Source organism: Miscanthus floridulus, chromosome 3 (genome assembly GCF_019320115.1).
Source record: "Miscanthus floridulus cultivar M001 chromosome 3, ASM1932011v1, whole genome shotgun sequence".
Classification (NCBI taxonomy): domain Eukaryota; kingdom Viridiplantae; phylum Streptophyta; class Magnoliopsida; order Poales; family Poaceae; genus Miscanthus; species Miscanthus floridulus.
This window is the reverse complement of record NC_089582.1, coordinates 120,172,040-120,186,383: the sequence shown is the minus strand read 5'-3', so window position 1 is coordinate 120,186,383 and position 14,344 is coordinate 120,172,040. Positions and strand designations below refer to the sequence as shown.

The window sequence follows — 14,344 nt, the reverse complement described above, 5'->3', positions numbered from 1 at the left end:
CCGTAATAGGTTCAGACCCATCTCGTGTTTTATAAATAGCCCACACTAAAATGTCATCCAGGTTGCATACCGACCGACTTTTCAATAATAATGTGGGAAAGCATTACGGTTTGCATGACTTAGCCCAAGCCCAATACAAAATGGTAGCTCTACCGCACATATGGGCTTTTAGAGGTCCTCACAAAAAAGAAGGCCTATATTTGCATAATAAGACGTTGTTTACTTGAAAAGATCTCAATTGTTCAATCTATTGCATGTTGCCGTCTTGGATTGGATCGATCTGCGTGTCCTTGGTTTTACTGTGCGATCCATTGCAGCTTGGTAAAATAGGACACTCTAGAAAAAAAAGGACACGCATGTACATAATCTAATCAACTATCATTTGACTAGAGAATTGTTTTTCATTCTCTAATATGATATGATTGACTTGATGTGCGATGTGCAAGTTGGAATGCAAAATCAAATAAAGACCTATTGCATATATATCAGAACAACATGCTAATCTAATATTAATACTGTAGTCGGTGTAGGTGAGAACCAACAGGCCAGGTTCACGTGGACATTCCCGCTAACCCGGCCAGGTTCGCGTTCATTAGGTTTGAGCGAGAACTATTCAACATGATTTTACAGAGGTCACGAACTCACGATGCATGATATGCACAGTTAGCCTAAGCTTAACACATACTTCCTCCGTCCAAAAAAATAAATGCACATCTCGCTTATTGAGAAGTCAAACTTTTTTTAAATTTAACTAAGTATAGAAAAAAACAATACCAATATCTGTATCTTTAAATAAGTTTACTATAGCGAAAGGGCCTCTGGCCTAGTGGTTAGAACACCTGAGTAATATCCAGCAAGCCTAGATTCGACTCCCCATGAGAGCGAATTAAAAAGATCTGGAATAAAAAAATTATAAAAAATAGGTTAGGGTTTCTCTTGCTGACTTCGGTTAAAAAAAGTTTACTATAGATAGAGAAGTCCTCGATAAGCGAAATATGTATTTATTTTGGAGCGCAGGGAGCACAACTAACGACACGAATTGCGAAAATGAAGCTGACACGTGTGAAATTGTAAGGATTGCTAAACCCTAAGCCACGCAGTCCTTAAGGTTTCACTGAATGAACCATTGCAGCTTGGGCAAAAGAATGCGCGTGCCTAAACTAATTAAGTATCGTTTGACCAGAGAACAACAGTTGTTTTTCCCCCTTGATGAAAACAGGGTATACAGTTGACCTGATGAGCGAAACGTGCAAGTTGGATTGCGAAATTCGCAACGCACGGAATGAAGCCAGCCCGGCCATTGCACAGCAGGAGAGGCCGAGCTAGTAAGGACAGATGCCAGCCGGGCAATGCAACTCGATCTGCCGCTGATCCCGATCGATCTTACGTAAACGCAGGAGGCCAGGAGCCAGGACAGCTGGTTCACTACTGGAGACCGCCTCTTTGTCGAGGGCCTGAGGCCCTCGGCAAAGGCCCATTAATCTTCGGTAAAGGCTTTGTCGAGGGCGGCCCTCGGTAAAGAGTTCTCGGAGAATTTTGAGTCAGCGAAGAGGGTCTTTGTCGAGGGCCCTTTATCGGACACTCGGCAAAGCCTTTGCCGAGGGCTGGACCGGCACTTGGCAAAGAAAAGCAGCCGTCACGGCGTCGGCGTCTGGGACGGAGTCTTTGCCGAGGGCCGTCTCCGGGGGCCCTCGGCAAAGAATTATTCTTTTTTTTTGAAAAATCTTTGCCGAGGGCCTCCAACCATGGCCCTCGGCAAAGAAATGTTGCAGAATTTTTCCAAAAAATCTTTGCCGAGGGCAATAGGACGGCCCTTGACAAAGAATTATTCTTTTTTTTTGAAAAATCTTTGTCGAGGGCTTCCCTGCAGGCCCTCGGCAAAGAAATTTTAATTTTTTTTAAAAAAGTCTTTGCCGAGGGCCTCCAACCATGGCCCTCGGCAAAGAAATGTTCCAGAATTTTTCCAATGAATTTTTGCCGAGGGCAATGGGACGGCCCTCGGCAAATGACCCTTCTTTGCCGAGGGCTTTGGTCATTGCCCTCAGCAAAAAGACAGAAATTTAATTTTTTTTGTTTTTTGCATTCCATCGACACAAGCATTTCATATATATACATATATATATATATCAACCATCACATATATATATATATATATATATATATCACACAGAACCCATTTTCTCACAATATATCACAACCATAATTGTGAACCACAAATCACAATATATTACAACGACAAGTCACATGTTCATCATCATTCACATGTTTATTACGACAAGTTCATGAAATCCAAGCACAAGTCAGAACCATAAACCACAAATATTACAATAAAGTCCAACCACATCACCTAGCACTAGTCCTCATCAAGGTAGCCTATGAGACGGTGGTGAAGGAAAGGCAGGATCACCCGGTGACGCACTACCGGGATGATTGGAACCCGCGGACGGAGGCTGCACAAAGAAGCAGAAATTGCATATGTGAGTAATCCGAGAAAACAGTTTTGGAACTTAGAGATTGCATCTAGTAATCTAGGAATACAAAAAGATTAGACTCAATTGAAAATTTCGGTAGCACCTCCCCTGCACGGGGAGGTTTCCAAAACCTGCAAGAAACAACGGCACGAACGCCGACATCCACAACGGCACGAACGCCGACATCCACAACGGCACGAACGCCGACATACATGCAAAGCACAAGCGAAAAGTGAACTTTCATACTTACAGGAGTAGCTGCAGGAGTAGGAGGTGGAGGAGCTGAAAACTGCACAGGTACACCCGATGCTTGCCCAGGTACGACCGTATCTCTTTCGGACGGGAGATGCCTAACTGGGTTACGCGCGGGCTACGACAGACATGCGGAAAATAGGTTATTTATACCTAGGGTGTCGGTGAAGTCAGGCTAGCGGGGCAGTGGCGAGTCAACGCAGTGGCGAGGCGACGCAGTGCAAGCAGAACCGCGACGCCGACGAAGACGATCGGGGTCCTCCGGGTCCCCTCCGACGTGCTCTTCTCCTGCATAAAAAGGCAATAGGTTATTGTTTGTTCAAAATTTCGGCAGCACCTCCCCTGCACGGGGAGGTTTCCAAAACCTGCAAAAAAACAACAGGATGGCCGACATTCACAACGGCACGAAGACCGACAACCACAACGGCACGAAGGCCCTCATATCAATTTACGGCACGAAGGCCCACACAACCACATACGGCATGAAGGCCGACAACGAGAGTTTTACCTAGGGTTGCGGTGGAGTCGGGCATCGCGGTGCGGGGGTCACTTTCTTCTCCGGCGAGGTCGAGCGGCGTCGGAGTACTCCTCTCCCCCTCTTCCCTTCTCTCTTCTTCGCTTCTCCTCTTCTCTTCTTCTCTTTCTCCTCCTCCTCCTCTCCTTCTTCCCCTTCTTCTCTCCTTTTCCTCTTCTTCTCCTTCTCTTCCCATTCCTCCTTCTCCTCTTCTTCTCCTGTGGAGATGTCTGGGTTTTAGGCATCCGGCGTCACAACTTGCTCGAAACCTTCTTAATTTTTTACCACAACCTACACATGCGATAACATGACACCTCGATAAGTTTCGTGATTTTCGGACTTCGTATGGATTTTATATAATTTAAAAATACTTTTCCGACAAGTTCCTCGTCATGTTACGTGAAGAAGATGCCCGAAATTTGATGCGAGTTCGTGGATAGGGACTCAACATACACCAAATACCATGAATAACATTTTTCGAATCACTAAATTTCATTATTCCATCCACCTGCAGTTCAAATTTGAAATATTCGAAAAAAATCAACGAAAAGGAATAAATTAGGGAAATATATAAAAAAAAGTCAAAATTGGCCCAAATTTTAAAATTGAGTTTTAAATAATGTATTATAGCACCACAAAAAAATATGGGTTCAAAAAACCAAAAAAAAAAATCTTTGCCGAGGGCCTAGCCTGGCCCTCGGCAAAGGGGATCTTTGCCGAGGGCCTGGCCAATGGCCCTCGGCAAAGAAAATTTAAAAAATAAATAAAAAATCTTTGCCGAGGGCCTAGCCTGGCCCTCGGCAAAGGGGATGTTTGCCGAGGGCTTGGCCAATGGCCCTCGGCAAAGAAAATTTAAAAATAAAAAATAAAAAATCTTTGCCGAGTGTCTGACGATGGACACTCGGCAAAGACTGACGCCAGTGGCCGCCGTGACCCATCCGGCCATATTTGCCGAGGACCAATTTACCGATCGAGGGCTAGGCCCTCGGCAAAGATTTATTTTGCCGAGGGCCTATCTTTGCCGAGGGCTCCTGAGGCTGGCCCTCGACAAATAGAGCATTTGCCGAGTGTCCGAGATCTAGCCCTCGACAAACCCAGAAGCCCTCGGCAAAGAATGGGTTTCCAATAGTGGTTGGTCTTCGCTCCTTGAGGTCCCTGATAGGGAAACAGCTGATGCTCCACGCTAATCCTAGCTACTAGCTGTTCGCAGACCGTTCTTATCCGATTTATCTGTTCAGTTTCAGCGATCGCCGTTCACCGCGCGTCTTCGTCCCTTTAGGGCACGTTCGGTTTCCAGGTATTGAAGGCCGAGAACAGATCCGGCCAGGAATACTATTAAATTTTATACAGCCATACTTCACCGGGATATGTTCCGGTCAGAAATGGCATCAACCGAACGGGCCCTTAATAAGATGCATGGATCCGTTCCACAGTACGTCCGCGCACGCGTTGTTGTGTGCATGCTGATGAACGTACGTGGACGTGATACCGGTGATGGTTCTGTCGTCTGTTCGACGCGGTGAACGGTGCACGCCTGCACGGCACATCGAAGCGACAGAAAGAGAGAGCAGGTACGGTGTGTATATATATCTACGTACGTATGTATGTACGTACTCCGTAATATATACGGCACATCGAAACGTTATTATATGCTAGCTGCCGCATGTAGCTAGGGATGGGTCATGGAACGGAGAAGAATATATATATGCCGTCGTCGGCGTACCTACCTTGGTGATTGCGATCGAACCGACACCATCCAAAGTCGTAGGTTTCCGCTGCGCGGACATGACATGTCGGACTGTCGGTGTGTCGTCGGTATATCTATGTATGTGGAAAAAAATGGCTGCACTTCGTCTTCGGGATATTGGTAGGAAACTGTCGATTCAGAGCGAGCCCAGAGACCGTAAACCCATCGATCTGATCTACTTCGTCTCCGATCCTCCTCCCCTTTTGTTGTCGTTTCTGCACAAGTCACCAACCATTGCAAGCGAAAAGGGACAAGCTAGACATCTATCTATCCAGGCGCCGATGGACAGGAGAGAGATTAAAATAAAAGAAATTAAAAAACCCTGCTAGGTTCCGACTTTTTAGCGCGCTCTCGATGACTCGATCGCTCCAGTGGCAGCACCGCTGCACCGCCACGTAACCGTAATGCGCGATAGAGGTAGATGATGAAGGAACGTGAGTCGACGCTGCTAACTTGGGCCGGTCGCAACGTCCCAAGGGTTCGGGCCTCGTTTTCTGCATGCTTGCCTTTCCTCTCTCTGGCTCTCTCGCTGCTCGATCGACGACCTGTCAACTGTCATCTGCCCCAGTGCAACAGCTGCCGGCCGTTAGCTTATGTGGCCTGTCTCTGTTCGCCGGCTGTACCGTCGCCCATCCTTTTCGCCACTCTCTATATCGATTTTTTGCATGCAGGCTTACATACTGTACTTTAACGGCTCACCGTACAAAACACCCAGGGCAAAGTGCTGCAACGCAGGCAGCCATATGGTTGTCTAGTCTAGCGCTGCTTCTTCGAATGTTCCTGCTACACACCTAAGCTAGCTACCTTGTCTGTACTCTGTAGTCTCTTATTATGTTCTCTGCATTCTGCAACATTGGTCAGTGCTTACGTAGTAGCTAGAAGGACTAGTACCCACTTAATTTGTTCCTTCTAGCGCACTGTCTTTCCATATCATGTTCGTATATCACGTAACCTAGCTAGGCGTCTCCCGTTCAAAAGAGACACGGTTGGAAATAAGTAGATCTTTGCATATCTATAACCGTATCTGTTTCGAATTGTCCACGTTTTTTGGACAGCCCGAGGATGTGTAGATGCGGTTAGTTTTCATGCTCTACTCCAATCCATGATAGAGTTTCGGCAGTATCTCCCTGTTGTTCTTCGGATACACAGTCTCCCTTCCAGGACGTGTATTTGGAGAACAGCGGGGAGGTGCTGCCGAAATTCTGTCTCGGATAGGAGTAGAGATGGAAACTAACCCCATCTATACATCCTCGAGTGGGATTATGACCTATCTTCACCTATTAGATAGTATAGGAACATGTAGATGCAACGTGATTTTTATATTACTCGCTGATATGCTAGAGGATGGATGACCGTGAGTGGATGTACACGGGCCGCTTTAGTCAGACTTCGTTGACCGAAGAATGGATTGACAAGACCGATGCTTTCTTGGAACGGGCATTTGCAAGGGTTAAAGGAGCTAGTGTCACTTGGTGTCCCTGCAGCAAATGTGCAAACACGTGTCGGCAAACCAAGCTGGTCATGGGTAAACATCTTTGCAAGAATGAATTTACGACAGACTATACCAGGTGGATCTACCATGGTGAAGCCGATCGTGGGAGAGACGAGGTCGTGAGACAACGCATGTAGTCTAGCGCTGCTTCTTCGAATGTTCCTGCTAAGCTAGCTACCTTGTCTGTACTCTGCAGTCTCTTATTATGTTCTCTGCATTCTGCAACATTGGTCAGTGCTTACGTAGTAGCTAGAAGGACTAGTACCCACTTAATTTGTTCCTTCTAGCACACTGTCTCTTGTGATGTTTTTTTTATAGAACTACGTCATGTAAAATACGAGCCTAAACTTTTATTAAAAGATGGTGGCAAACCATAGATTACAAAGCAGAAGATACAGCCCGACACAACAACAAACATGAAAAACACATTTCATACGCAATTCAAATGATGAACCATGGCACAAGCCAAGGAATAATGACCAATTGTCAACTAGAGTTTCCGCCAGACAACATACTAGTCGGGTATATCACAACCACTATGCATCTGCGCCATCCCTTAGGTACGCTCGACTGGCTGGCTAAGGACTATTACATCTGTTTTATTAATGAGTCTTGAGCACCTTTTGTACATACCACTTGCGATATATGGGATCCGTAAGTCAGAGTATCATGTAGTGACCGGGTCACTTCGTGGATCCAATGCCATTTGGTGCATGGAGTAGCTAGAAAACTTGCACCCCATCACATCGTGGCCGTTCATTGTTGGGTGACTTGGTCGGAGGTAGGAAATGTTGAGACAGTGAATTACCCCTTATGCATTGATGAGTCATGTGGGCGGTGGCCTCGTCACTATGTGGATAATGTGGTACACCTCTGCAGGGATATGAATCATTTTGGAATGCCATGACCTTGTTTAAGCATGTTTTTGACTTCTGGCTATAGAGTAGAATTAGTGCAGTGATAGGACTAGTCAGGGCTGTCTCAATAATTTTGAGGGCCCTCGTGCAAGCAAGGCACAAAGGGCCCGGCAATCTAATATTTTAATATGACGATTCAAATACTGAAATACATAGTACTACTAATAAGAGATAACTTGCAGCATATATTTAGTTCAATAAAAAATGACATTACATCAAATCGAAGAAGCTAAAAGAGCTGTAAGATAACTATTATGGTTACCTCAAATGTAGTGTTTTAGTGCTTTTTAAAAAACCACCTTCGGGCATTTCTTGATGCAAAATCTTCAATAACAATATCGAGATCAATTTTATCCAAAATATCCTTCTCAATGCTGCACATAGCCAAGCCATTTAATCTTTCTTGTAGCATAGTTGATCTCAAACAATTTTTCAATAGCTTCAATTTAGAGAAGCTTCTTTCGGCTGATGCTACTATCACAGGAACAGTTAAGAGAATCCGATATGCAATAGAGACATTTGGATAGCAATCTAAATCTTTAACAAAGTGAAGAATCTCAAGTGCTAACATTAATTTATCTGGCAAAGTAACTTGCAGCACTTTCAATTCAGAGAAAAAATTATCTAACTCAACATCAGACTTGTTGTCATGAGAAAATTTGTTTACAAAAGTGGTGCAACACTTTTGTAGATCAGTAGCATCCAAGGACTTCAGATTTTCCGAGTTGAACAAGAAACCAAATATTTCTTCAAATTTCTTTAGCTGATCAAATCGACTAGTCAATGAAACAATTGCATGATCAACAATAACTAGGAAGTACTCTTCTTTGAAGGAATCTATAGCTGAACGTTGTAATTCTTTGGTTTCATCATTTTGTTCATCAAAATGCTTCTTTCTTTTACCTTGACGTTTTGTAGGAAATGTTGGCTCTACATCCATACTAGACGCAATGGATTTTGCAGTCTCAATGCTAGCACTAAAGCCTGTATCTCTGTAGTCCTGGAAATATGTTATGACCCCATCAATCTGTTTAAGAGTACCATCCAAGGACACAATCGGAGACTGCAACTTTTTGCTCACCATGTTGATAGTAGATAAAATATCATCCCAAATAACCATACCAACTAAAAATTCAAAATTCTCAAGTGCTGTTACCAATGATTGAGCATCACTCACTGCTTTTGGGTCATCGAAAGATGTTCTTTCCACCTCCTGCAGAGCTGATCTTATTTGAGGGGCTTGATACCTGATAGGTTGCACACTCTTTATTCGACTCTCCCAACGAGTATCAGACAAGGGCTTGACAGTGAACCTCTCAACATTATCAGTCAAAATTGATGTTTGATTTGAACAGCAGAAACTATTCTTACCAGCACTTGTCTCCAACGCTCCTTCTCTTTTACAATTTCCCGCTGCATTTCATCATCAATTGTTTGATTTTTGCTTAATCTAATCCGAAGATCATTCCATGTATTCATGTTTGTCAAATGCTCCACACCGTTCTCATGCTGTTTTAGTTTCACACTCAAGTGCCTCCAATCCCTCACTCCTTCAGATGCAAAATTAGACTTGTTCTGATTTGATTTGAACAACTTGCATAAAAAACAATAGATCTTGTCCACATGTTTAGAGTAAACCAGCCACTTCCTGTCAACAACTTCACCATTAGTTAACTTTCTAGAGTAATAAGCATATAAAAAATGCCTATTACTAGGATCACTAGGGAATTCTAAATCCATTTCTCTCATAGGCCCTTTCTCAATTAAGATATCCCTTTTGCTATTATCAATATTTTCCCATGTTCTAGGATCAAAGATAGTCGACAGTGAATCTTCTTGTTCATCCATGTTTACATTTTCTGTATCATCCGAAGGCTGCAAATTTTCCTATAAATTTTCCTACTCAGTAGCACCTTCATTGGAATCTTGTGCAATTATTGGTTGATCATGTTCCTGCCTCTGATCTTGAATGACTCCGGCATTTCTTGAACTTGAAAAAAACTTATGTATAGCACCCTTTTGCGATTCTTTCGATTGCTCTTCTAGTTTTCTTTTTTTCCTTTTCTCATAACCAGACAAATGTTTTTTTGGCGGCATCTATCATTTACAAAAAATATATTTCAATTAGAATTTAGAAATTAGATCCCTACGACTGATAACTGAACTAGAACTGCAAATTGGAAAATGGAAAATGCAATCACTTACTGCTAGGTGCTGGCCACAGAGTCACGGAGTCACGGCCGGAGTGCCTAGTGCCGAACTGACGAACTGAATTGAAAAAAAGTGATCAGGGACAGGGAGGCTAGAGGATGGAGATGGAGGCCAGACGCCCATACCCGAACGTGCTGATCGTGATCGTATATTAGTATGCCATTATAGTATTATCGTATACCTGCTGACGTAGTGACGTGAAGCCGTGAAGGACTGCAGCAGCAGCACAGCAGTACAGCACGACCCTGGCGACGAGCGGACGAGGTCACCGTGCCCGGTGGCCGCCGCCCTCAATCTGCCGTGATTCCCGCGAAGAACGCCGTCGCCGTCAATGCAAAGGAAGTCGCGACCCTGATCACAAATCGGAAGGGTCGCTCGCGAATAGGAAGGGTCGCTGTCATACGAAGCGATCGAGCGCACCAGCAAATGGACTCAGAAAGCATGTATACCTGTAGTATAGAGGGGTATACTCATGGGCCCCCAACGCCATGGGCCCCCGCCTGTCGCACCCCCTGCACGTACCTTTAAGACGGGCCTGGGACTAGTGAAAGATTGAGCTCCACCCTCATGCTTATGTTCATACATACTAATGCATAAATTTATGCTTTGAATATTTTGCTAGGTGAACACTTTTATTTATGCACAAGATGCTATCTATGCAACTCAACTTTATTTACCTTGCTACAACCATAAATGTATACTCTTTTGTGTATTAGTTGGGTAAGTCTTGCAGAGTACAATCACATACTCATGGTGTTGTTGTTAAGTTGTTTTATTTGTAGGTACCTAAATGACTATGAGGGTCATGCCATCCTGCTGGTGCGGACAAAGTGGTTAACTAGCAGTCATCCGAGCTTATGATGTTGACGCCCATGGACAAAGACGACTACTAGTTATTAGTTAGGTATTAATTTGTAAGGTAGGACTCTGAGCCTATGTAAAACATGGTAGGATAGCCCTTTGGTTCACAAATAACATTTAGGTTAGGTGTGAGTCCATAGTGTTGTGTAACTAGACTTATTAATTTTATAATAACTCTCATATATTCTTCCACTAGTTTTGTATAATATCTTGATAAGAATGAATCTTGAATTGCGGCCCCTATATGTGTATATTACGCAGCCCGGATACTATGTCTTGTACTAGTGGATGGCATCTCCATGGATGACTCAAGTTGCTCTACTTAAATTGAGTTGTTAAGGAGGATAACTCTTGGTTTACATATATTAACTTGGCAGGTCCTCACAGGAGGCGCTATAGACACCTTGTTGACACTACCGCTGGCTGCCACCACCGTACACTAGGGGCGTGTTTGGAAGCGTGGCCCGTCGGCCTGGCTACGCCCGTGGGCTGCAAGTCACGTGTTTGGTGTTCACGGGCCCACCTCCGAGCCCGATCCCTGTTTCTCCGCGGCCCGGCTCGCTACGGCGCTCAAGTGCGACTCGTGCTAGCTCCCGGCACCGCCGCCTTTCCTCTCCACAGCTCCCTCCATCCTCGTGCAGAACTGCGCCGCCCTTCACCGCACCGAAGAAACAGGCGATGGCTGGCTGGGCTCCGCTGGCGGCCGCCACCACGTTGCGTCGAGCTGAGCTCCGCGCGCTGGCGGAGCAGCCTAGGAGACGAGCTGAGCTTCGTTTGTCAGCGCACATGCAGCGACCGACGAGCAAGAAGACGAGTCCGCGACCTCGCAGGTGCCGCCGCGTCTAGCTCCAAGGTGCGCTCGCGGGCCGCCGCTGCCGCCACGTCGAGCACCGTGCCGTGCGCGGGGCGCCGTTGTCGCCGCCGCGTCGAGCTCTAGAGAGGTCTGAGTGCGCGTCGAAGATGAGGCCGGCGCACGGTGTGGCGTCACCACCGCTGCTGACAGCGAGGCGCCGGTCACGGTGGCGTTCGTGTTGTTGGAACCGGTGGTGACCACCGAGTTCACGATCTTAGAGCTGGCTTATAGTCGGCCCGGCTCGTTACCACGAGCCTGCGCTCCCACAGGTCTCAGGTCCACCGGAGCTACAACATATAAGGCATTTGGAACCGGTGGTGACCACCGAGTTCACGATCTTAGAGCTGGCTTACAGCCGGCCCGGCTCGTTACCACGAGCCTGCGCTCCCATAGGTCTCAAGTCCACCGGAGCTACAACATATAAGGCATTTGGGCCTTACCAACCCACAAGACTAGCCTAAAAGGTGGGGGCTTCTTCCGCCTTATATGTTGTGCTCCCACACCATCGCTATACGATGTGGAACTAAACCCCAACAATCTCTCCCTTAGTCACACATCGGGGTGCCCCCGCCATATGTGACGCTCGAGATTTTTTTATCGGGTTTAGCTTTTTTTTACCATGGGCTCACGATACCAATTGTTGGAACCGGTGGTGACCACCGAGTTCACGATCTTGGAGCTGGCTTATAGCCAGCCTGACTCGTTACCACGAGCCTACACTCCCACAGGTCACAGGTCTACCGGAGCTACAACTTATAAGGCCTTGGGCCTTCACAACCCAAAAGACTAGCCTTATAGGTGGGGGCTTCTTCTACCTTATATGTTGTGCTCCCCCACCATCGCTACACGATATGGGACTAAACCCCAACAATCTCCCCCTTAGTCACACATCGGGGTGCCCCCGCCATATGTGACGCTTGAGATTTTTTTATCGGGTTTAGCTTTTTTTTTACCATGGGTTCTGATACCAATTGTTGGAACCGGTGGTGACCACCGAGTTCACGATCTTGGAGGTGGCTTACAGCCGGTCTGGCTCGTTACCACGAGCCTGCGCTCCCACAGGTCCTAGGTACACCGGAGCTACAACATATAAGGCATTGGGCCTTCCCAACCCAAAAGACTAGCCTTATAGGTGGGGGCTTCTTACGCCTTATATGTTGTGCTCCCCCATCATCGCTACACGATGTGGGACTAAACCCCAACAATCTCCCCCTTAGTCACACATCGGGGTGGCCCCGCCATATGTGACGCTCGAGATTTTTTTATCGGGTTTAGCTTTTTTTTACCATGGGCTCACGATACCAATTGTTGGAACCGGTGGTGACCACCGAGTTCACGATCTTAGAGCTGGCTTACAGCCGGCCCGGCTCGTTACCACGAGCCTGCGCTCCCACAGGTCTCAGGTCCACCGGAGCTACAACATATAAGGCCTTTGGAACCGATGGTGACCACCGAGTTCACGATCTTAGAGCTGGCTTACAGCCGGCCCGGTTCGTTACCACGAGCCTGCGCTCCCACAGGTCTCAGGTCCACCGGAGCTACAACATATAAGGCCTTTGGGCCTTACCAACCCACAAGACTAGCCTAAAAGGTGGGGGCTTCTTCCGCCTTATATGTTGTGCTCCCCCACCATCGCTACACGATGTGGGACTAAACCCCAACACGTGTTCGACGACGACGGCCAGCAAGGGGGCGCTTTGAAGAAGGTGGCGTCGTGCCTAGCACCTAGGGTTGAGCACCGCGGCGCGCGCAGGCCGCCGCTACCGTCGCCGCGTCGAGCTCCGACAAGGTTGAGTGCCGCGCTGCCACCATCGTTGTCCAGGTCCGTCACGGCCGACTGCCCCGACACGGGATGCCTCGTCGACCTCAACGACTGCTGCCCAGACGAGCTCCGCGACGAGTCGCAGCCGTGCGCACGTCGCCACCATCGCCGCCCACCAAGTGCTCGATAGAATGCTAGCAATGGAGAGAGGGGTGGTAACATCACCACACTATGGTGCAAGGTAACTGTACTCATTTGTACCACCAAACAAACACAATCTCTATTCAACCTGGCTCATTCTGGTACAACGAATCAAACACGACAGGTTGCAGCTAAGGAGTCGGGCTCGGGCTGGCCTCAGCCTGGTCAGCCGGCCATGCCGGGCAGGGCCACCCGACGTCGCCACTTGCTCGAAACTTTCTCAAATTTTTACCACAGCCTCCGCATGCGATGACAAGACACGTCGTCAAGTTTCATCATTTTCGGACTCCGTTTCGATTTTATAAAATTTAAAAACACTTTTCACGCGCGTGGCTCGGCGTGTTCCGACACCAACACGGTCGAAATTTCACGCGAGGCCCCGCACACGGCCTCAACATGCTCCAAACATCATGAATATCATTTTCTGAATGGCCGGATTCCATTATTTCATGTACCTGCAGTTCAAATCTGGAGCTGTCGGAAAAAATCAAAGAAACAGAAAAAATCTACGGAATATAGCAAAATAAATTAAAATGACCCCAAACTTGGAATATATCATGTACTTACTGTAGCAAGGCAACACAAAAAAACTGGGATCGAAAATCGAAAAAAAAAATTAATTCTTTGCCGACTGCCATCAGTGGCAGTTGGCAAAGAGCCTTTGCCGACTGCCAGGGAGGATGGCAGTCGGCAAAGAATTTCTGAGAAAAAAATAAAAAATAACCTTTGCCGACTGCCAGGGAGCAGAGCAGTCGGCAAAGTATTTTAAAAAAAATTAAAAAAATAATTTTTTGAAAAAAAAATAATAGACCTTTGCCGACTGCGTCACATGCTGGCAGTCGGCAAAGGGAAAAAAATAATAAAAAAAGGAAAACGTCGCCTTATCCGCTCGGCCCGCCCTCCCCTCCCCAAAATCCCGCTCGCCCGCCGCCGCCACCCAGGCCGCCCCCGCCATCGACGCCGTCGCCCGGCCGGCCGCCGGCTCATCCCCCCCCTACTCCCTCGGATCCCCCCCTCTACCTATCGCGGCCCTCCCCCCTCGCGCCTCCCCTCCCCCTCTGCC

The 14,344-nt window shown here is 46.9% G+C and overlaps 1 protein-coding gene across 1 annotated transcript; it reads right to left on the bottom strand.

The window, feature by feature from the left end:
- Positions 1 to 7,670: 7,670 nt before the first annotated feature.
- Positions 7,671 to 8,477, bottom strand: LOC136544287 (uncharacterized). Its single transcript, XM_066536505.1, has one exon. It carries the CDS (start codon positions 8,475 to 8,477, stop codon positions 7,671 to 7,673), a length of 807 nt encoding a protein of 268 aa, XP_066392602.1.
- Positions 8,478 to 14,344: the final 5,867 nt, after the last annotated feature.

What these genes read in the sequence shown, in the direction of transcription:
- LOC136544287 (XM_066536505.1), bottom strand. Translation starts at nt 8,477, where the DNA reads ATGGTGAGCAAAAAGTTGCAGTCTCCGATTGTGTCCTTGGATGGTACT.